The sequence below is a fragment of the Saccopteryx leptura genome, chromosome X (genome assembly GCF_036850995.1).
Source record: "Saccopteryx leptura isolate mSacLep1 chromosome X, mSacLep1_pri_phased_curated, whole genome shotgun sequence".
In the NCBI taxonomy this organism is placed as follows: Eukaryota; Metazoa; Chordata; class Mammalia; order Chiroptera; family Emballonuridae; genus Saccopteryx; species Saccopteryx leptura.
The window spans coordinates 67,290,057-67,312,721 of record NC_089516.1 but is presented as its reverse complement, the minus strand read 5'-3'; the positions used below and the strand labels follow the sequence as shown (position 1 = coordinate 67,312,721).

Below are 22,665 nucleotides of genomic sequence, written 5' to 3'. Positions count from 1 at the left end.
TAACTTTATAAAATTTATAAAGCAGAGTTACAGCAAGTTAAAGCATATGATAATAATTACTTACCAAGTACTTTATGTCGTATTTTCGCTAAGTTTGGCAGAATAAACCTTTATAAAACAACTTACTATAGTTAAATCTATCTTTTTATTTATACTTTAGTTGCTCTGCTACCACCCACCATGAAAGCTAGAAAGCCCACTAGTGGGCGGTAGGGACCAGGTTGACTACCACTGGTCTAGCTCTTGCCCCTACACCTACACTCCGCACACTCCCACTCCTCCCAATAGTTTCCTCTATCCCTTCCCACCCTCCCGTCCCCCTCAATCCCTGCCCTGCTCCTGTAACAGTTAGTCTTTTCCCATCTCCTATCCCTCTCCACCCCTTTCATCTCCCACCTCTTACACCCTTCCCAGCATTTACCTCAAGTCCTTACTCTGAACCCTCCTGACACTGCACCTCTTGCCCTTGACACCCCATCCTCCTCGCCCCTCACATCCCTCACACTGCACTCATACTTCCCCTCACCTTTCCCCATCCGCCTGCCTCTTTTCCTCCTCTGATCCTTCTTTTCTCATTCCCTTTATCCCTCACATTTCCTCTCTGCTCTTTATCCTCTGCTTTCTTTCTCTCCTCCCCACTCTGGGAAGACATGTGCATGTGTGCATGCACTCACACTTAGACATATAGACTTGCAGACACACAGTCTTCATGGCTACTCCCCATCTTTCCCACAGGCATCCTGACTACTATAGTCGTCACCATGGCAACGGGAATCTCAAAGAAGGATACACTGGTATCTCCTAATGTTGGGGTAGGGGGAGCTAAATGGTCTGGCTGCAAGTCTGCTGAACACAGTGGAGGTAGGGGGTGAGGACAGGGAAGACAGTGGGTGATGCTGAGATGAAAGGAGGACCAGGCACCTCCAAGCACATCACAAGCAGGAGACATTGGGTGCTTCTAAGCTGTGTAGGTGCATGTCAGTCTCCTCCCCAGGCATTGTTACCTCAGGGATAGGGTACCTGCAGCCTTTACATGGTATGTAGGTAGGTATGTAGGGAGACACATCAGGCTCAAGGGTGAAAGTTTGTGCTAGAACAACTTCTCCCTTGGGGAAGTTCCTTTTTGTTCCCATCCCCTGAAGCTGTTTACCTGAAGACTGGGCATGAGACCTGTCCCTGCTCTGCTTATCCCTCAGCCACAGACAGATTCCAGTTGCAGGTGTTTGCTAGAAAGCCAGGGGCAGCCTCTGAGGGGTCTAGATAAATATGGGCCTTCAGAAGCATCCTTCTCTGCTGCTGACCTTGGAAATTTCTGGGGTGTAGACATGTCATGTGTCTGTGGTTATGCAGACCAATGTGTGTGCAGGTGGCCAGAGACGCTTGACTAGACTTTTCTCCATGGGCATAAGGGGGGGGGTGGTTCAGAATAGCCTACATTTTTGACACACACCTTGAGCCTGGCAGATCCTTAGAGGAGAGAGAAAGTGCACCAGCTGTGCTGGCGCTGGCTTTGGAAAGGGAAGCAGTTAGTACGAAGCAATGGGCTTCCCAGACCAAAGCTCCTGCTTGAAGGGATTCTGGAGAAAGGACTTGGAATCTAAACCACAAGTCTCTGGGCCAGAAGGCTGGGCAGGCTGGTGCCAAAGAAGAAAGCGATAAGAAAAGAAGAGGGGAAAAGGAAGCACCAAGCTCTTGAGTGCCTGGGAGATGCCAGGTCTTTGTGTGGGTCCATAAACTCATTTTATTCTGACAGGCATCCTAGCATTGTCCCCATTTTACAATTGAGAAAACAGGTTCAGTGAGGAAAAGTGACCTACCCAGGCCACATAGCTGAAAGGTGGGAAGACTGGGATACTCACCCAGGTCTGTCAGCCCTTTTCCCAGTGCACACATGTATAAAAATGTTCATAATTTCCTTAAGCCATCTGAAGCAATGCCTGCCAGCTGGCTGCTGAGAGACTGGGGTGAGAAGCTGAACTGATGGCAGGTGAAGTCCAGCAGAGCCTTCTGGTAGCTTGTTGGGGCCACTGGAGTGTCTCAGATCCAGAGTGGGAACCTACTCGCATCCTTTTTGTTCAATACCCCAGTGTCATGTCCTTGAGACCTAGTATGCTTTTGGGATAGTGATGGAGGAAGGCATGAGGAAGGAGGGTATTGATTTCCTCCTTCTGCAGGCTCTGCAAGTGAGATGGGAGGATCTGGGCTCCTTTTACCTGGAGAGAAGGGATCTGCTGTAGCCTCAGCCTCAATCTGCTGGAAGGATCTACTGGGGCAAGAGGAGAAAAGGTCCCCCAGGCAGGCCTAGTATGGGCCTGAGCCTTGTCTAGCACCTGGTGGGAGAGCTGAAAGGGGAAACAGTGACAACTTGTCACTCCAGAGCCTGTGTAGACCTGGCCTGAACTTTGGACATCTAATTCCCATGCTTCTCTTAGGGGTATAAGGAAGTGCCACATCAGCAAGTTTAGCCTGGAGGAGGACATGTGGTAGTAGTGGGGGGTACCTGTCTTTTTGTTTGGTTTTCAATAGATGCTATGGCTACCTGGCTGGTCTGTGAAAGGTGAGCATATCTGCTTGGTATTGAACTAAAACCTCCAAACATGTTAGTCCATCAGATTTATTATAGGCTCAGAATCATTTTAAAATAACTTTTTGCCAATTACAAAAAAAAAGGTTTTTGAGAACTTTTGGAAAATAGAAGTATAAAAGGAAACAGATTGCAGAAGCACTCTTGTTATAGTGTATTTCCTTTTGATATGTCTTTTTGTGGCAGATATAGATATATAATCCTTTTCGTTTTTCATTGTGGTAAAATATATATATGTGTGTGTGTGTGTGTGTGTGTGTGTGTGTGTGTGTGTGTATAAAATTTACCACTTTAACCATTTTTACATCTACAAATCCAGTGGCATTAAGTACATTTGCAATGTTGTATAACCATCACCACTATCCATTTGTAAAACATTTTTATTCTCCTAAACAAAAACTCTATACTCATTAAGCAATAACTCCCTTCCCTACCTTCCTCAGCTCCTGGTAACCTCTATTCTACTTTCTATCTCTATGAAATTGACTGTTCTAGGTACTTTATATATGGGTAATCGTACGCTATTTGTCCATTTTGATTGGCTTATTTCACTTAACATAATGTTTTCAAGGTGCATCCGTATTGTAATATGGATCCATACTTCATCTCTTTTTATGGTTCAGTAATATTAGTTTGTCTTGTTTATCAATTCATCTCTATGGATACCTGGGTTGGTTCCACTTTGAGGCAATTATGAATAAAGCTGCCATGAACATTCATGAACAAGTTTTCGTGTGGACATATTGTTTTCATTTCCTTCCACCTTTTGTCTATTGTGAACGATGTTGTTGTGAACATTGGTATACAGATATTTGTTTGAACCCCGGCTTTCAGATCTTATGGTATATACCCAAGTGTGGACTTGCTGGATCACATAGTAATTCTATATTTAACTCTTTGAGGAACTGCCAGACCACTTTCCATAGCAGTCGTACCATTATCCATTCCCTCCAGCAGTGCAGGAGGGCTCCAGTGTCTTCACATCCCCACCAACACTTGTTATTTATTTGTTATTTTTTATAATCGCCATCGTAGTAGGTGTGACTGTATATTTTTACATAGTTGAAATCATATAGCTTTTTACCCTGCTCTTTTAAACGTTTTATTAAAAGTTATACTGAGTATATTTCCATGTAGTCATGTATTTATAAACATCATTCTTAATGAATGCACAATACTTTATCACATGAACATAGTGCAATTTATATATAATGCAATATAGTCCTCTATTATTAGATATTTAGTTTACCGCCAACTTTTACTATTGTAAGTAATGCTGTGATGAATATCTTTGCTCATAAATCTTTGCCAGACCTATGTTTTCTTTCTAAAATAAATACTATTTCAGTTATTTTTTTCTTATTTCTCTACTTTGCTGAGTTTCTTAAATCACAAAATAATCCATACTCATTGTACCAAGTCTAACAATACAGAGGCTTATAAAGAAACATTAATAATCCTCCCAGTCCCTCCGCTCCCAGTGTGCTGCCCTGAGGTTACTGATGTTAAGAATTTGTGGAACCCCTCTCAAGGGCTGCAGAAATACTTGCACACAAAATGCCTGGCTTGCTTTTGTTTTGCATACAAATAGGAGGATAAACATTAATTCGTAAGGATGAACATTTGGGACTAGTCTTACAGAATCAGAGAATTAACGTTTTTAAGGTTTTTGACATGCAGATTTCTTTCTTACCAAATTTCTTTCCAGACAATTATTCTAGTTTACACCCTCGCCAAAATTATGGACCTAATGTATCACTCTTTTTAAGTATTGAGTATCATATTTTTGAAGCTTTACTAATTTGGAGTTGAAAATGGTACAGTGTTGGCTTTTAATTTGCATGCCTTAGGTCAAATATTTGTTTTTCTTGTTTGTAGTCCATTTGTATTGTCTGATTTGTGAATTGTCTGTTCATGTCTTGTGTTTTTCTTATTGATTTGTGTGTACTCTTTTCTATGTATTAATGGTTTTAACTTTTTCTCATCACATATATGGCAGTTTTATTTTCATTTGTTATTTGAATCATAGAGATGAAAGGAGGGAATAGGAAAAAGGAACTATCTCAGCCACTTTTTATATACTTTGCCTCACTTAATTCTTCCAACTGCCTTGTGAGGTGCATTTGTATCTATCTCCATTTGACATAGAAGACAGGCTCAGAGAGGTTAAATAACTAGCTCAAGGTCATTCATCTAGTAAGACTTGGAGCTGAGATTTGAATCCAGGTCAAATCCAGGGATTTGATTGCCAGAAGGCAATAGTACTACCCAATCTGTGTTAGTGTAATTATGCTATAGATAAAGCCGTGTGCTAGTTGCTTTACAGACATCATTTACAGAAAGGTAAGGATAGGTGCTTTTATTCTCTCCATTTTGCAGATGAGGAAAGTGTAGATCAGGGAATTTAAACAACTTGCTTGAGGTTTCATAGCTGGTAAGAGCATGACTGCTTGAATTGGAAAATGTTTGACCCTGTTTTCTCCCCATATGCTGCCAGCCTAGGAACCATCTTTTTAGATCCAAATTGAGGCCCAGAGAGGGAAAGTACTTTGCTCACAGTCACACGGCATATTAGAGGCTGAGTCCCTGTCTCTTTGTAGGTGATTTGTCCAAGACCACACAGCTAGTTAGTGGCCCAGAATCTGAGCCCAGTTCTGGCTAACTGTCCATTATAACTGGAGCAAAGGATTTGCAATGAAGAACATCTATGGGGCAACTGGGGAGAAGGAGCAATGAGGTAGAGTGTGAAGCTGCCCTGAGACCTTTGTGAATGAATGGACTCTGCATTGGAGTCTTCCAGAGCAAGGCAGTTCCAGAAGTCCCTGAATAATAGGACCTGGGACAGGAGAACTCATGGCCAAAGGCAGGAAAACCTTTCCACAAGGAGACAGCTGCCCTCCCTTCACCAGTTGCCAAAGATTATAGCAGAACTAGTGAGCCCGGGGCTCCAAATAAGTAGCTGATGGGTTTGGAAGAAATAAGGCAACATTTGCCTCTTTCCAACATCTCTATCTACCAGTGGTACAGGGGTGCGCGAGCGCGTGTGTGTGCATGTGTATGTGTTTAAAGGAAAGAAGAAAAGAGTGCATTGATGGGGGGAAGTGGTCATCTTGTAGCCTCTAGTACCCAAATATCCCCCACATACACCCTTACAAATAAAACCTTATCATACAGAGAATGGGCTGAATACACTGATTTTAGAAAAGTACCCTCCCATCCAGTCCTAGAAATGTCTCCCCCAACTTGATCTGAAATTTCATCAAAAAGACGTGTTTAATTGAAAAGCTAATTACTGCCACAATGATAGTGAAATTGGAGGAACTGTCCAAGGAGCAATATGGCATACAAGAGCTTGGGCACTGAAGTCCAGGTACACCTGGCTTCAAATTCCAGTTTGAAATCTGTCTTCTCCATAACATAGTTGTTAAAACCCTGAATATTTTCTTTCATCTCTTTTGAAACCTCACTTTCTTTGTATTTGAAACTAAGAAATGGGGTCATTATGACATACAGCATGCTAATCTCTTAAGATCACAGTGTCTGAAACAAAGTGTTCAAGAACTTCTAACTGCCATTGTAATTATTGCCTGCGTGGCCTTGACCAAGTTCATTTATTTTTTAATATATATATTTTTAACTGAATATGTTGGGGTACAGGTTCAGGTGTGCAAATCAACAAAACATCATCTGCACACTGCATCATGTGCCCATCATTGGGCAATTTATTCTCTTGTCCTTCCTGTCCTCACCTGTAAATATAACTCCACCTCAGGAAGTGGTTACTGAGGATTCAGTGAATTAATAAGTGTCAGTTGCTTATAACAAAGTCTAGTATACAATAAGCACTTAATAAATGGTACCTATTATTCTCACTTTACTTGGATATGTTTAACCCAAATGACTGCTTAAAACCCAATGGAGACTGACAGCACTGGGGTGGTCTGCTTAAAACAAAAGAAAGGTAATTTGGGAGCAGGGGGTGAAGTGTGTGATGTGGGGATGGGATCCAGGAGCCAGAGGCAACTGGAGAGATTCTAGTGAGTGAGGGCACAAACACATGCTTAGGTGGGCCAATGCTTTGATTTACCTAAGCTCTGGAGACCAAGCACAGCTGACAGGTCCTTTTAGCAACCCTCTGTTCTCCCTGGCCTCTCATCTGTCCAGCAAGGCATAGCATTTGGGGAAGGAGGTATGGCAGGGGCAGGAAGCTGGTTTCACAATGCAGAAGACTGGAGATTACTTCTGGGAACTTGGCTCAGGACTAGTAATGCATGGCAGACAAGCGTGCTTGAGATGAGCAGTAGGATTTTATGCCATGCATGTCTGTATTCAGCTCAAAGGAGCGATGGTTGTCACTGTCACATAAGCAGCATTCCTGTGGTGGCCTACACAACCATCATGCACAGAAGCCCCTTCTCTTAGATTAGTTCCTCTTTTTAGTGATAGGACCATTCACTCATTCTTTTGGCATGTAAACTTGCCAGGCCCACGCCTTGGTCCAGACAAGTGATGATGGAGCAGTCATCCAGGACTGGGCAGTGCAGGGCCTGGGGCTTTCAGACTTTGGAGCTGAGTCTGGTGAGGTTGCCCAGGTCAAGTCTTAGGGATTTTCTTTATTGTTTTTGAGGTTCATGGCTATAAGTCAGTTTATTTTATCAGAATAATATATTTTCATAATTTAAGAAGATATTTATAAGCTACATATATGTATTCACTCTTCAGAATTAAACACTTGAAACTCTCTTAGTTTTTTCTTTTTTGATATTTATGACCACATTTCTAATGGTATAGCAATACTGCTATTTCTTGACTTTTTTGTTTTAAATAACTGTGTGTATGTGTATATACAAATACATATGTACACATGTGTATATCTATCCTACATATATCCTTGTTAGCATATGCATATGCTAATATATATGTGATATATATCCTTGTAGCTTGTACTACTTGTCTTTTAAATATAAATATAGATATCAATGCTTATAATTAAAAGCCTCTGCTTTACCCCTGAGCCTCATTCTTCAGAGTTAAATATTTGCAAATCTCTTAGATGTTTCTTTTGATATTTACCTCCATATCTCTAAATGGCATGCCAATGCTGCTATTTTTAATTTTTTCTCTGTTTTAAATATCTATTGACTTTTCATTTTATTAAAGGATTTAGCTTTCTTACTACAAACAGTATCTTATGTGCACACATACTTCCCCTCCCCTCAGACATCCAATATGGACATATCACAATTTCTTGTTTTAACAGTAGTTCATGTTTACAATATTAAGATTATAAACATTGTTCACAGCTGAGTCATGTAGAATACTGTGATTACATTTTTTCCTTGGTCAACTTGTTTTCCTGGAGTTCATAATTGCCTCTTTTTTTGTTTTTTATGATGTTTTGCTAGTGCATCTTCAATTTCACCATCACAGCTATAAAAGTCCATGCAAACACAATGATTAATTCATTATTTCCACCATTTTCTTGGAGCGCTTCACCCTTTTCCAATGTGGGCTAGATCATGGAGGCTTGGTTTTCAAGTACTTAGTAAGCACCTCTTTTGTTAATTGAATTTTTTTGGGTGACACTGGTTAACAAAATTATACAGATTGCATGTGTACAATTCTACTACACTTCTGTACCCTGTGTTGTGTTGTGTTCACTCCCACAAGCACCTCTTCTTTATACTCAGCTCCCTGTGAAACCCTGAGGGCAATGCAGATAAATAAAGTACAATCCTTGTCTTCAGGGAGCCTACTCTCTCAAGGATGTTTAATTTAGACAGATATCTCACCAGAAAGCTTGAGCTCCCTGCAGGGACTTTTTTTGTGTGTGTGTGGCAAAGACAGAGTCAGAGAGAGAGACAGATAGGGACAGACAGACAGGAAGGGAGAGAGATAAGAAACATTAATTCTTCATTGTGGTTCCTTCGTTGTTCATTGATTGATTTCTCATATGTGCCTTGACCGGGACCGAGTGACCCCTTGCTCAAGCCAGCAACTTTGGGTCCAAGCTGGTGAGCCTTGCTCAAACCAGATGAGCCCGCACTCAAGCTGGCGACCTTAGGGTCTCGAACCTGGGTCCTCCACATCCCAGTCCGATGCTCTACCCACTGTGCCACTGCCGAGTTAGGCCCTGCAGGGACTTTTATCTAAGCTATCTTTGATCCCACACTCCAGGGAGGTTTTCCCTTCTCTATGTCCAGTGAATACCAGAAGAATACAATACTGTCCCCCAGAGAGCAAATGTGGTCTTAGGCTACATTAACAGAAACAGAGCTTCTAGGACAGGAGGGTTGATACTTCTACTTGACTCTGTGTTGATAAAGTCTACCTGGAGATTGTGTTCAGCTGCAAGGGACACAGAAAAATAGGAACTTGTTTGATTGTGAATACCCAAGATAGAAGAGGGAACTAGAAGCCAAATCCCATGAAGTAGTTGAAAAAACAGGACTCTTTGGCTTCTTGGAAGAGTAGTCTACACTTAGCTATCTCCATTTCTCTTCCCTCACACTCCCCTTTAAATTGGCTAGTCTGCTTTCTGTCCCCACTGTCCCACTGAAACTGTTTCACCATAGTGAGAAACTGACATGATCCTGTCTAAGCCCTCAACTGCTGACCACATTCGATTCTTTGAAACTCTATCCTTCCTTGATTTACAGAATGTCACTTTCTTGTGTTTCTCCTGCAGTCTCTTAAACCACTCCTTGATTTTTATCAGATTTCCTTCTTCCATCTTCCCTTCAAATGGCAGTGTTTCCCAACTATCCATTGTTGATCCTTTTTCTCTCTGTGTCCATCCACTTCCTTGGCTTCCCCTGTTGCTTTATCATTCAGGGGAATCTAGTTTCTGCTCTGGTAACAAAAAACTTCCAAATAGCAGAGGCTTACCACAACAAACAGTTATTGCTTGCTCACAATTCATGTCCAAACCAAGAGACTCAGGCTAGAAAAGGATTCGTCTCAACACTGCTTCCACATTCAGCAGCAGAGGGGAGAGAATATGTGAAATCATACCAGCTCTTAGACCTTCTCCCAAGAGTGATCTATGTCACTAAACTTACACTTCATTGTCCATGCCTAACCTCAAAAAGTGTGGGAAATGCCCTGGCCGGTTGGTTCAGTGGTAGAGTGTCAGCCTGGCGTGCAGGAGTCCCGGGTTCGATTCCCCACCAGGGCACACAGAAGAAGCGCCCATCTGCTTCTCCACCCCTCCCCCTCTCCTTTCTCTCTGTCTCTCTCTTCCCCTCCCACAGCCAGGGCTCCATTGGAGCAAAGATGGCCCGGGCACTGAGGATGGCTCTATGGCCTCTGCCTCAGTCAATAGAATGGCTCTGGTTGCAACAGAGCGGAAACCCAGATGGGCAGAGCATCACCCCCTGGTGGGCATGCCGGGTGGATCCCGGTCGGGCGCATGCGGGAGTCTGTCTGACTGCCTTCCTGTTTCCAACTTCAGAAAAATACAAAAAAAAAAGTATGGGAAAGTAAAGTCTTACTATGTTCCTAATGATTAACCCCTTAGCTCCTCAGGACTCTCTAACCTTGATGTCTAGCCCAGACCCTGCTTCTGATCTCACAGTATTATGTCCAGCTGCCTCCTTGACATTTCTACCTAGCTGACTCACATATACTTCAAAGTCAACATGACCAGAACTGAATTCATCTTCTTTATCCTCAAATCTATTCCTCTTCCTTTCCTTAATGAATGAAACTACTACTCATCCTGCCACTCAAGTTAGAAACCTGGTAGTCACCCTGGACCCCTACTTCTCCCCCATTCCCCAGATCCATAAGTTACGTCTTCTAACTGGTCTTGCTTCCTCCAGTCTTGATACCTACACTCCCCATATAGTCTGAAAAGTTAGTCATGAAGTTATTAGCTGATTTTTAAAAAGCCATTACTTAAAATTTGTAAAAGGCTCTCCCTCTGCAACCAGAATTTATCATAATAAGGCCATGGCCTTTCTCTGCATATCACTGTGACTGATAATGACTGATTCACATGGGTTGTCTCTTGCTCCTTGAAGATAGCAACCTTGTCTTACTCATCTCTATGACCTGTAGCTCCTTAGCACAGTGTCAGGTACTCAGAAGATGTTCAGAAAGTGATAACCGCACAAACAAATGGGTGGGAAGACCTGATTCTTGGAAGTTTACAAATACCTACAGGGCTGGCATGAGGAACAGGAAGCTGATTATACTGTATGGTTCCAGAAGAGCTAGTAGGAGCTATGAATAAAGCCACAGAGGCATTATCTCAGCTCAAAAGGAGGAAGAACTTTAACTGCTAAAGTTATCTGAAGATACGGGCTGTCTTAGCAGACAGCGAGTACCCCTTGACAAGAGGTTCACAATTAATAGCTGGATAGAACTTGACAGTGATGTTGGAGTGGAAATTCCAACAGCAGATAGGAAAGTGGAATGATGCTTCCCACAGTCCTTTCCATTCTGGAGTGTTCATTAACCTGCTTCCTCTGCTCACCTGATTGATATGGATCATCTAGGCTCCTTAAGAGCTGCCCCTGCATTAGGACCACCACTTCTCTACTGATTAGGCTGGTGCTGGCCAGGCCAGGCCCACCCAGCCACTGGCCTTTGAGCAGAGGGTCTAAGAGTTCCAGAGGCCCTGATGCCTCTGGAACTGCACTTGCTGTAAGTTCTCACCACATCTCCAGCCATCTCCTTCACCTTTCCTTCAAGCCAGTCCTGGCCACTTTGACTCCTAACTGCTCATTCTCAGAAGCAGGAAAGCTATTGCTTATTTTTATAGTCACTTAAGTAAAGCCATGTCACACACCTGGATTTACCCCATAATGCCTCTAATCCCAGCATGACTCTGCCAATCCCAGTGAACTGCTATCACCAGAGTTATGTCCGTGATGTACCATATTTCCCCATGTGTAAGACGCACTTTAATTTTGGGGCCCAAAATTTTAAAAAAATGTATTACATAAAGTTATTGAACCCAAGTTTTATTCATCATAAAACTCATAGAACTTCTCATCCCTGTCAGAACTCCCATCCATTAGCTTGTCCTCATCTGTGTCCGATGACAAATCACTGTTTTCATATATTGCCTCCTCCTCAGTTCCATCTATGGCAGTGGTCCCCAAACCCTGGGCCACGGACCAGTACCAGTCCATGGGGCATTTGGTACCAGACCGCAGAAAAAGAATAAATAACTTACATTATTTCCGTTTTATTTATATTTAAGTCTGAACGATGTTTTTATTTTTTTAAAATGACCAGATTCCCTCTGTTACATCCGTCTAAGACTCACTCTTGACGCTTATCTCGGTCACATGATACATTTATTCTGTCCCACCCTAAAGGCCGGTCCGTGAAAATATTTTCTGACGTTAAACCGGTTCGTGGCCCAAAAACGGTTGGGGACCACTGATCTATGGCATTTGAAATGCCACAACCACTGTATAAGATGTACCCAGTTTTTCGACCCCGGATTTTTTGAAAAAAGTCACGTCTTATACATGGGGAAATACGGCACTTCCCCTGGGTTGGAGAGTGTGACTTTGACCTTACCCTGTTTTGATCTAACCCTCTGAAAGCCCAGAATCAGGAATAGGAGCACGGTTCTACAGTTCTAGGTTCTACGTGTGGTGACGGGTGCAGTGCAGAGGCATCAGATTAGTCATCAGAATAGCTCCCTCGCCTGACCTGTGGTGGCGCAGTGGATAAAGCATTGACCTGGAATGCTGAGGTCACCTGTTCAAAACCCTGGGCTTGCCTGGTCAAGGCACATATGGGGAGTTGATGCTTCCTGTTTCTCCTCTCTCTCTCTCTCTCTCTCTCTCTCTCTCTCTCTGTCTCTCTTCTCTAAAATGAATAAATAAATAAAAATAATTTTTAAAAAATAGCTCCCTCCTAACCCTGGCTTTTCTGAGCCTCAGCTTTCCCCTAGGTAAAATCTGGGGACGAGATGGTTACATCTGTGCTGTGAACAGTGGCCTTCATTCCCAAGCCCAGCTCAGATGGCTGCTCTGCCTCCACAGGCCCTGCAGCTGCAACCCCTGACTGAGGGCCCGAGGGGTACATTAAGAAAACAAGCAGCCATGAAGACAAGATCTGCAGGGGGGATTTGGATAGGGAAACAGGTCTTAAGGAGGGGAGCCCATTGGAATCCAAGAAGGCTGGCTTCCTAGGTGGCAGGAACTGAGCTCTCTTCTCCAGAGGGTTTTCCAGCCCTCAAACCAAGGAGTCCAGGATAACTTCCTATTTATAAACACCTGGCCCTGAATCCTGGCTATGGGCTGTGTGTGTATGCATACACCTGTGTGCATTCATGCAGCACCAGGGCCAGAAATCAGGGATGAGAACTCCCTGGCCAGGGCCTCAAGCCAGGGAGCAGGAAGGTGAGGCTTTCCAGGTCCTTCCACTCCTCCCTAAACTGGCAGCTGCAGAGCCAGGGAGGGGTGGGGATCCCCTTCATCTTGCTGCGAGCTTGCATTTCCAGAGTGGTTTAGCAGCCCAGCTGGGAGGAGGGGTGGGACAGCCTTTCCAGCTTCCTTTTTGGGTTAATTGGTGTTCCCTGTAGTTACTCCTTGCTTCCATCCCCTCCCAGTTCCCATAGCAACTTGGATTTAGCAGCTAGAAGTTGATTGAGTCCAGCGGTGCCCTGACTGAAGTGGGAAACGGGGTTCTATAGGGAAAGGAAGGCACTTCTAGGCCAAGGCTTCCCACCGCACCCAACCTGTAGTACTTACCCGAGGGTCTAGGGTGGGTATGCTCAGAGAATAGGGTGTGATGCAAAAGTTTTTTCTGCGGTGGCTGGAGTTTAAAGAGCCTGAAAGCCCAGAGCAGGCCTGGTTCTTAGCTCTCTCCTCCCTTTCCCATGCCCTTGTGTCCTGCCTTCTGACTTTGAATTTCAGAGCCACTGGTAGGATTGCCCAGTAGGAAAACCCCTGGAGTTGGAGTTGAAAAACCAGGTTTCAAGTTCCTCGCTCTGCCACAATTCTCTGTGACTAGAGACAGGTCCTCCCCAATTTTTTAGGCCTCAGTTTCCTCATCCATAAAGTGATGTAATAGGGCTAAACTGACAGTTATCTGCATATTAAAATTACCTGCAGTGTTTACAGAAACTACAGTTATGTGGGCCCCATCCACAAGGATTCTGACTTAATTGGTGTGGAGAGTTATGTGGGCCAAACAGGAGCATCTTAAAGACTCAGTGATTCTAATATGTAGCCAGAGTCAAGAAAGTAGAGCAAAAGATCTCTAACCCTCTGGCCCTGAGTGTTGGCTCGGTGGGTCTCTGAACTGACTTGTCTGGTTCTAAGACATTTCCTTTTCCCTGCACGCTCCAGCTCCAGCAATCACCTCAGCTCTCCTAACCCTGCCTTCTCCTCATCCTTATGGATGAGTGCCCAGGGCCTCTCTGGCGCAGTCCTAACACTGATGAGACAAGGCGAGCTCCTTAGGCCTATCTAGGGGAGAAGGCTGCAGAGACTCAGGCAGGCTTGCTGCCCAGGCAGTAGCGCTGAGAGCCAGACTTTTCACCTGAGGGGGAAGGGGGCCGGCAATGGCCTCAGCTGGCCGTCTGTGGGTTCAAGGAAATGGATTACCTCTCAGTCCCTTGTTGCTCCTCTTCCATTCCCCTCATTAGTTCCTTGCCTGTTCCTGCCTCACCACCCACAAGCCTGGTGTCCTCTTTAGGCAATCTGCTCGCCCACTTGTTGCCATGGTGACTCTGGCTGGGGGGGGTGAGGGAGGGTCGTCTAATTAAGGAGAAAGTCCTCACTCCTGCACTGCCGTGGTCAAGCCAGCGCTCTCCCCACTGCTTTCCCTCTCCCTACCTGGACGTCCCTCCTCTTTCCCTGAGCTGGCCAGGGAGTGCCTAGGCTCCACAGCATGTCATTAGGCCAATTGCAGCTGCCCTGGGAGAAGGGCTGGAACTCCAGTGGAGTCTCTTCACCAAGGCAAGGCAAGGCACAGAAATGTTGAACTGGAAGAGCTCAGGAAGAACCCTAGGGGCCTCTGAACCCCTCTGATGGCAGAGGGGCTGATTCCTCATGGTTCGGTTTGAATGAGGCTGGAGGTGGACGCCGGGTTCAGGCTGCAGAGACTGTGGCAGGGACTGTGGAGAGAGCTTCATTTGGCACTCTGGGGCCTTTAGCTCTAGGAATTCCCTTTTCTTTCCTGCCTCACTTTTATTTCTTTCTCCTATCATCCTTCTGCCCTCCTATCTCTCTTTCTTACCTCTAGCTTTGTATATTCCCATCTTCTTCACCCACCTTCCTTCCCTTGTTCAATCTTACCCTCATCTTTTTCACTCCCTCTTTCTTGTCCCGCATCTTCACAACCCCCTCTGACCCCTACCCCTTGCTTCCTGCCTTTTCTTCATCTTCTGTCACCCTCCCTGCACCTCTTTACTCCCTTACACCTTCCCGCTCTTATTCTCCTGCTCCTTCTCCTTAGCCCTCTTTTTTCCTACCCCCCCCCCGTTTTCACCACCAGTTTTTACTCTCTACTCTTTCCACGCTTTCTTTCTTACATACTTCCACCTTTGTACCCTCTTAGCCCACTGCCACTGTCACCTACTCCTCGGCCCGTCTCTGACCCTTCCAGCTCTCCTTACCCTCCCTCTTACCTTCACGTGTTCTTTTCCACCCTCCTTTCTCTACCTTCTCATTCTGCTGCACATACCTTTATCCAAATAATTTTCCTTTTAGTTTATACAAATAAAATGTAATGCAGGTATCCAAGAGACATGTGTACAAAGATATTCACTGAAGCATTGTTATAATAGTGAAAACTAGACAATAACTTAAAAGTCCATCCACAGGAGATTAGTACCATTTCCACTCCATTCACACAAAATCATTCTCTGTTCCTTTAGCACACCATGCATTCAGTCACCTCCATAGCTTTGTTGAAGCTGTTGCCTCAGCCTGGAATGCTCTTTTGTCTCATCTCTACCTAACCATCTAAAATCCTACTGTGAGTCTTTGCTCAGCTATTATCCCCTCGCTGCAATCTTTCCCAGCTTTTCTATTTGCCTCCCTCCGGTGGCCTAACCTCTCCAAAGTCTGAATCATATGCCACAGATTCAAATTAGATGTTTCTACCCACGAAACTGGAATTTGTCTGAGAGTAGACATCTGTCCTCATTTACTCGTCTTGTTCATTCAATGACCAGACATTTTTTTACATATATTGTGCTGAGTGTGCAATGGTCAATAAAACAAACTCATGTCTATTTTCATGCATCTGACATTTTAGTGAGGTTGACAGAGAAAAACAAAACAACAAAAAAAAATGTAGCCAAAGTCATTCTTGTGGTGAACAGTTAGGAAAAGGAGAGAATGATGAGAGGGCATCCTTTAGCTAGAGTGGTCAGAGAGACCCTCTCTGAGGAAGTGATATTTGAACTGAGGCCTGAAAGTTGCGAAGGACTCAGCTATGCCAAAGTAGGGGGAGGGCACTCCAAGCCAAAGGAACATTATGTGCCAAGGCTGCAAGGTGGGAGGAAGTAGGTCATGTTCAAGGAAAAGAAAGGTAATCTCTGCATGTGCAACATGATGAGCTTGAAAGGAGAGGTAGCAAATGAATCTGGAGAGACAGAGAAGGGCCGAGTTATGCAGGGGCTTAAAGTTTGTGGTCAAATTTTAGACTTTAGTCTAAAAGCTTCAAAGAGTTTGATGCAAGGGAGTGACATGATGTGATGGCACATTTTGAGATCATCTGTCCTCCTGTATGAACAGTGTACTGGAAAGACCAAGAGAGTAGGCGGGAAGGCCAGATAGGAAACTGTCATCGGGCAACAAATGACAGTGGCCTGCACCAAGCTGTAGAAGTGGAATGAGAATTGTTATGCTTTTCAGGTGACTGCATGTGGGGATGCAGGGCAAGAGAGGAATGAAGGCATACACCTAGGTGTCCAGCTTGAACACCCGGGTAGATGGTCATGACACTTACCTGAAATGGCCAAGTCTTGGGGGGTAAGAGCAAGATTTGAAATTATAAGAAAATGAGACCTTTATTTTAGGATTTAGAGCATGTTACATTTCAGATGACAGTGAGATCACACTCCCAATCAATGCTTTGTTTCTCATGGGGTTGATTTGCACTACAACTCACTATCACTCATCACAGATAGCTTTGAAAAAGACCAATGTGGAATTACATTGCCAGAGTTCACGCTCACAGTAAAGCTATTTATATTTTAGTGTAAATGTTTTTTTTAAGATTTTATTGATTTTAGAGAAAGGAGAGAGACAGAGAGAAGGGGGGTTGGGAGCAGGAAGCATCAACTCATACTTGTTGCTTCTTATATGTGCCTTGACCAGGCAAGCCTAGGTGAACTGGCATCCTCAGCATTCCAGGTTGATGCTTTATCCACTGTGCCACCACAGGTCAGGCTTTAGTGTAAATGTTTGAAGTTGCTGTAAGAAGCTCTGACCGTGTTGCTCAGAGTGTGGTCGAAAGGCCTTTGGCAGCAGAATGACCTGGGCCCTTGTTCAAAACACCGATCCCTGAGCTCACCTCAATCTTCCTGAAGCTGAACTGGAGGGGCCGGGCCAGCTGCATTTTTAATAAGTTCCCCAAAAATAGGATTTTGAGACACACTGAAGCCTGAGCACCATTGCTGTGAGAAGCAACCATGAGAAGGTATCCCTGAGGAGATGAGGACTGGGTATGGGCAGGGCTCTGACCCCAAGCGTAAGAGTTGCCAGGGAATCCTTTGAAAATGCAAATGTAACCTGGGTCCAGGGCAAGGCCTGGGATTCTGTACTTCTTAAGAACTTCTAGGTAGGAGATGGTATTGCTGCTTGTCCGGGCCCACACTTCCAGTAGCAAGGAGCTAGAGCAGCGGTTCTCAATAGGAAATGATCCCCCCCCAAGTGGACATTTGACAATGGCTGGAGACACTTTTTGGTTGTCACAATTTGAAGAGGGGTGCAACTGGCAACTACTATGTAGAAGCAAGGGATGCTTCTCAATATCTTATAGTGCACAGAATAGTGACCACTACAAAGAGTTATCTAGTCAAAAATGCCAGTGGTGTGACTGTTGAGAAACTCTAGGCTGGATGATAGCCAAAGAGTCCAGAGCAGGGAACCTTTCTTAGCTAGGACCCAGCACCTGACAGGAGCAGGGTAAATGAGGAACAAGAAGTATACCCATGAAGTGAAATTGCAAAGCAAAGTTTCCAGTGAAACATGCTATCTGCCCCATAGTGGGGTTGAGCATGGATGAGGTAGAGTTTGGAGAACGTGTGGTTCCTGGTAAGGCAGATTTCTGTGTTTATTCAAAATAACCTTGCACATTGGTATTGCACTTTAGACTATATGAAACATTTTAATATGCACTGCATTGTTTTATCCACACCACACCCTAATGAAGTAGAGCAAGGATTATTCTCCTTGTTGAATTTAGAAATTTACCATCATCAGCAAAATAAATGTTTGCTGAATTGAATAGAATTGAAATTGACCCCATTATAGGTGACCTCAGACAAGTCAGGACACCTTTTTGGGCCAAATGTAAATGGTAGGGTTGGATGGAATGATTGGGGGGGCCCCTTCCAGCTTGGACATAGGAGTAATTTTTTTTTTAATTTTTAGCAGTGAACAAATCCTAAGTCTTAGATAATTTCAGACTCAGGGACTCGGGAGTCCTGGATCTGAGGTGGGAGAACTTAGAGTAGGAAATAGTGGTCTTGACCAAAACTCTTCTGCTGTATCCTGGGTTGGGTTGGTGAGCACATGACTCCCCAACAGACTACAGGCACACCCTTACTCATCTTTTTACTCTGAGGTGGGAAGGGCTGATGCTTAAGCTGACACTTTTTTCTTTCCCCACAGGCTGTGTACAAGGCCTGGCTGTGCTCAGAATACTTCAGCGTGACCCAACAGGAATGCCAGCGCTGGGTGCCCTGCAAGCAGTACTGCCTGGAGGTGCAGACCCGGTGTCCCTTTATACTCCCTGACAATGAGGAAATGGTGTACGGAGGGCTCCCTGGCTTTATCTGTACAGGTAAAGGCAGGGCACTGGGGAGGTGGGAAGAGGTTGGGGCCCAAGGCAGGCACCAGGTCTGGAGTGTGGTTGCAGATAGGACAACAGTCATGTCAGGTTAGAAGAAGGTTGGTGGCTGGAAGAGTGGGCAGTGAAGTACCCAAACAAAGATAAGAGCAATTAGAATAGGGGCAGAAATCAGAGTTGCCGTCTCTATCCAAAACATGCCCATCCAGGGAGACATCCCAGAGAACCTATCTGGGGTCCCTGGGAGAGAGAAGTCTGGAAAAGGAAGGTGGGAAGGAGCAGGGGTCAAGGAGTCTTGGGCCCGGCTACCAGACCAGTCAGTCTCAGCTTTGAAAGGCTTATGTCTGGGAAAAGCACAGGCCTCAGCCCCTGAGCAGCCCATTACACCTTCCTTGTCCATTGGCAGGGTTGTTGGACACTTCACCAAAGCGGCCGGAGAGCAAGTGCTGTGACGTGCAGTGGGTCTCCTGTGAATCGGAGAAGAAGAAGTTCAAGGAGTCTGAGGCCCCCAAAACCCACCACCAGCAATTCCACCACTCCTATTTCCACCACTACCACCAACAGTACCACCACTACCACCCCCGCCATGACCCCCCAGGCCGCATCAGCCACAAGTCCTCCCTGCTGCCGGTCTCTGGGGGCTCCCGCCTCAGTCCCAGCAGGATCCGACTCTATGTCCTTGTTCTCATGCTCCTCCATACCATGGTGTCCTTCTCCAGCAACCAGAGTGGTGGAGGACTGGGCCTGGAGACACTGCCTGCCCTAGATGAGGGCCTGACTCGGGAAGAGTGATGGCAAGGAGGGAGGACAAACCTCCACCACACACTGACATCAGCTCCAGCTCCCCTAAGGGGAGATGGAAGGGATTCCTCCTCTGGGAGACATAGTACCAGGTGGAGGCGGGGGGAAATGGGGACTATACCTCATCCCCAGCCTACCGCCACCCCCAAAGTAGCTCCAACAGACTGGCCAGAGGGCCCCAGGGAGCTGCAAAACTCATCCAGGAGAAAAAGGCAGGAGCAGCAGGCACCCCTCCTGGGGCCGCATCTGTGGGGCTTAGCAAACAAAAAGAGGGAGATGGGGGGCTGGAAATGCCCACCCCTGTTTAGAGCCCTGACCCCAGGGAAGGAGGCTGCATGCCCAGCCTTGGCCCTGCAGGGAATGTTGGAGGGCTCAGAGGGGAGAAGCTCTCTCTCCCCTCCACATTCCTTTTGTTGCCAAGATCCTTAATTCCCTTCTGCCCATACCCCTAAAGGCAGCCACAGATGGTGCAGTGGCCCTCTCCAGCGCACCTTGCCCTGCATGAGGTCGCCACAGGAAGTGCCAGGCTGGGAAAAGAGTTGCACAGTCACAGCTGGGTCTGGAACCCAGTTAAACTATGACCCACTACCCTAGGCAATGATGGGTAGAAATGGGGTGCAGATGGAGTGGTGACAGAGTGGAGACAGGGAAGAGGGAGAGGAGAGTTGTGGCCAGAGGACTTAGAGAGATGAATAAATGGGTTGGTTATTGGTTTGGGGAGGTGGATGATTACTGTTGAGGCAGGCTCAAGGACAGCTCTCCAAACCAAAAAAGTTTGTATAAGGAGCCCTCTGGGGAAGGAGTGCAGTAACTGGGTTGTTGGGCCTTAAAACCGGGCTGAGGGCACGTGGTCAGACTGCCACTGTCTGGAGGGCCATATCTTACAGAAGGTGCAAACACTCCCAAGGGCCACTCTTGCCCTGAAGATCTTGGCCTTGGGGCCAAAGACCTTTCCATTTCTGATCTCCATGGGGAGGAGGGACTTAAGCTCAAGTGGGTCAGGCCTGGCTTGGGTTCCCATACTCTCCCGTCTTGTCCTAGCCCAGGCCTTCATGAAGGAGAACCTGGTGGCATTCCCCCAGGGCTTTCCAGAGATGAGCCTCCTTCACCCCCAACCTGGCCCTGTCCCCAGCCTACCAAAGAGTATTCGCCCTTCCCATCCCTGACCCCGTGAGTTATTATCTCAATTGTGGAACAACCAGACTCCTCCTTACCCTCTACCTGATCCAGCCACCCCTGCCCCTTGCTGGAAAACATCAGGAAACTGGCAAAAGGACCCACTGAATAAAGAGAATGTGCTTTCATCATTGGCTGACAGACTTGAACTATTCAGCTAGGTTAGAGGGCTGAGTGAGAGAAGAGGCGTCGAGAGCTCTCCAAGGGCCATTAGTCTCATGCTGGTCTCTAGGGAGTGAGAGGCCACATTGCCTGGGACAGGCCAAGAGGCTTTGGTGCCAGAAGAGTTGATGTCCAAAGGATGTTATGGCAGTGAGTTAAGTGGAGGGGTGTGCCTGGAGCCACATTAGATAAACAAAGAAGGGGATCGAAAAGAGACAGCTGAAATTGTTGACTGAGGGGAGAGGATGAATGGGACACTATTCTTGTAGAGAGGGAATCATTCAAGGGCTTCAGCTGTGTCCCAAATAGACTTCTTGAGAAGGGGGAGGCCTTCCCTGCCAGTTTTCTCATTTTTCACAGGGTCCCCCTCCCTTAACCCATGTGCCCTGCCCACACACTCCCATGTTTGGCCCTCAGCACTTTGGGCCTAGCCACATACCCCATCCTTAGAGTGCTCTTTTCAGCTGGGGAGGGAAAGAGGTGCTGGCTCCTTTCCAGAAATGCTTATGTAGACATGAGAGACCCTAGGTACTGCCTTCTAACTCCTGCATCCTCAGGAGGGGAAAAGGGGACTGGGAAGTAAAGGAGGACCTTAGGGCCCTAGGGAATGGACCCTTGGAGACTCCCATCCTCTCTTCCCCCTCACCAAGTGCCCAGGAGACCCCTGGCTCACACCAGCCCAGGGCCTTGCCCAGTGGCAGGCGAAAGGGGCACCTCACTCCACCTCAAAGTCATTTGACTGTCCCTATCCACCCCACCACCCAGATCTTACACCACCCCTCAAGCTTCCCTGCCCTCTGCCACAGGCAGTGGAACTGGGTAGCTTTCTTATGCCATTTTCTACACTGTGCTTCATGAGTAGGACTTTCTTGCACTAGTTTCTATGACTGAGTCTCCAAGCTGGATTCCTCGTAGTCCCCGTCCCTTCCTCCCTCACACAGCTATGATTCAGTTGTACCCCTTCCCCTGCCTCTGTGTTTCGGTGAGAGTCACTGTATGTGTACTGCTTTCTGTTCTGTTGCATTGTGGGGCAGAGGCCTCTCTGCTCTTGTTTAACCCCATAAAAAAATAAATGGTAAGACTTGATGATAACCCTCCCTTTATGGCTGTGTTCTGTGGAGTCAAGTGGTACCCGAAGAGAAAGTCAATGGCTTGGCCAGACCAGCGGTGGCACAATGGATACAGCGTTGACCTGGGATGCTGAGGACCCAGGTTCAAAACCCCAAGGTTGGCCCTGGCTGGTTTGCTCAGGGGGCCCGGCGTGTGGAAGTTCTCGGCTCGATTCTCGGCCAGGGCACACAAGAGAACTGACCATCTGCTTCTCCACCCTTCTCCCTCCCCTTCCTCTCTATCTCTCTATTTCCTTCCCACAGCCAAGGCTCCATTGGAGCAAAGCTGAACCAAGCGCTGAGGACTGCTCCATAGCCTCGCCTCAGGCACTAGAATGGCTCTGGCCACAACAGAGCAATGGCCCAGATGGGCAGAGCATCGGCCCCTGGTGGGCACAAAGGGTGGATCCTTGTTGGGTGCATGCGGGAATCTGACTGCCTCCCCACTTCTAACTTCAGGAAATAAAAAAACAACAACAAAACCAAGGTTGCCGGCTTGAGTGCAGGATCATCGACATGATCCTAAGGTCTCTGGCTTGAACAAGGGATCATTGGCTCAGCTTGAGCAACCGGTCAAGGCAATATGAGAAACAACCAATGAACAACGAAAGTGACGCAACTATGCGTTGATGCTTCTCATCTCTCCCCTTTCCCATTTCTCCCTCTCAAAACAAAACAAACAAACAAAAAATCTATGGCTTGGGGAGGAGATGGACGTAGAACCAGAGGATGCTTAACCTGTACCTGGTCTTTTGATGGCTCAAGTGTTGAGGCGAAAAAAAAAGAGAAGCTCTGTAGGAGGCCATTCTAGACAAAGAATTGTGACTAAACATCCTG

General features: G+C 46.1%; 1 protein-coding gene across 1 annotated transcript in view; it reads left to right on the top strand.

The window, feature by feature from the left end:
• The window catches only part of NALF2 (NALCN channel auxiliary factor 2), a 28,393-nt gene extending 6,621 nt beyond the window's left edge, over positions 1-21,772 (top strand). The window contains exons 2-3 of the mRNA XM_066357211.1: positions 18,403-18,574; positions 18,987-21,772. Coding sequence (XP_066213308.1) covers positions 18,403-18,574; positions 18,987-19,372 — 558 coding nt within the window. The 3' untranslated portion in view covers positions 19,373-21,772. The remainder of the gene's footprint in view (positions 1-18,402; positions 18,575-18,986) is intronic.
• The last annotated feature ends 893 nt before the right edge of the window (positions 21,773-22,665 follow it).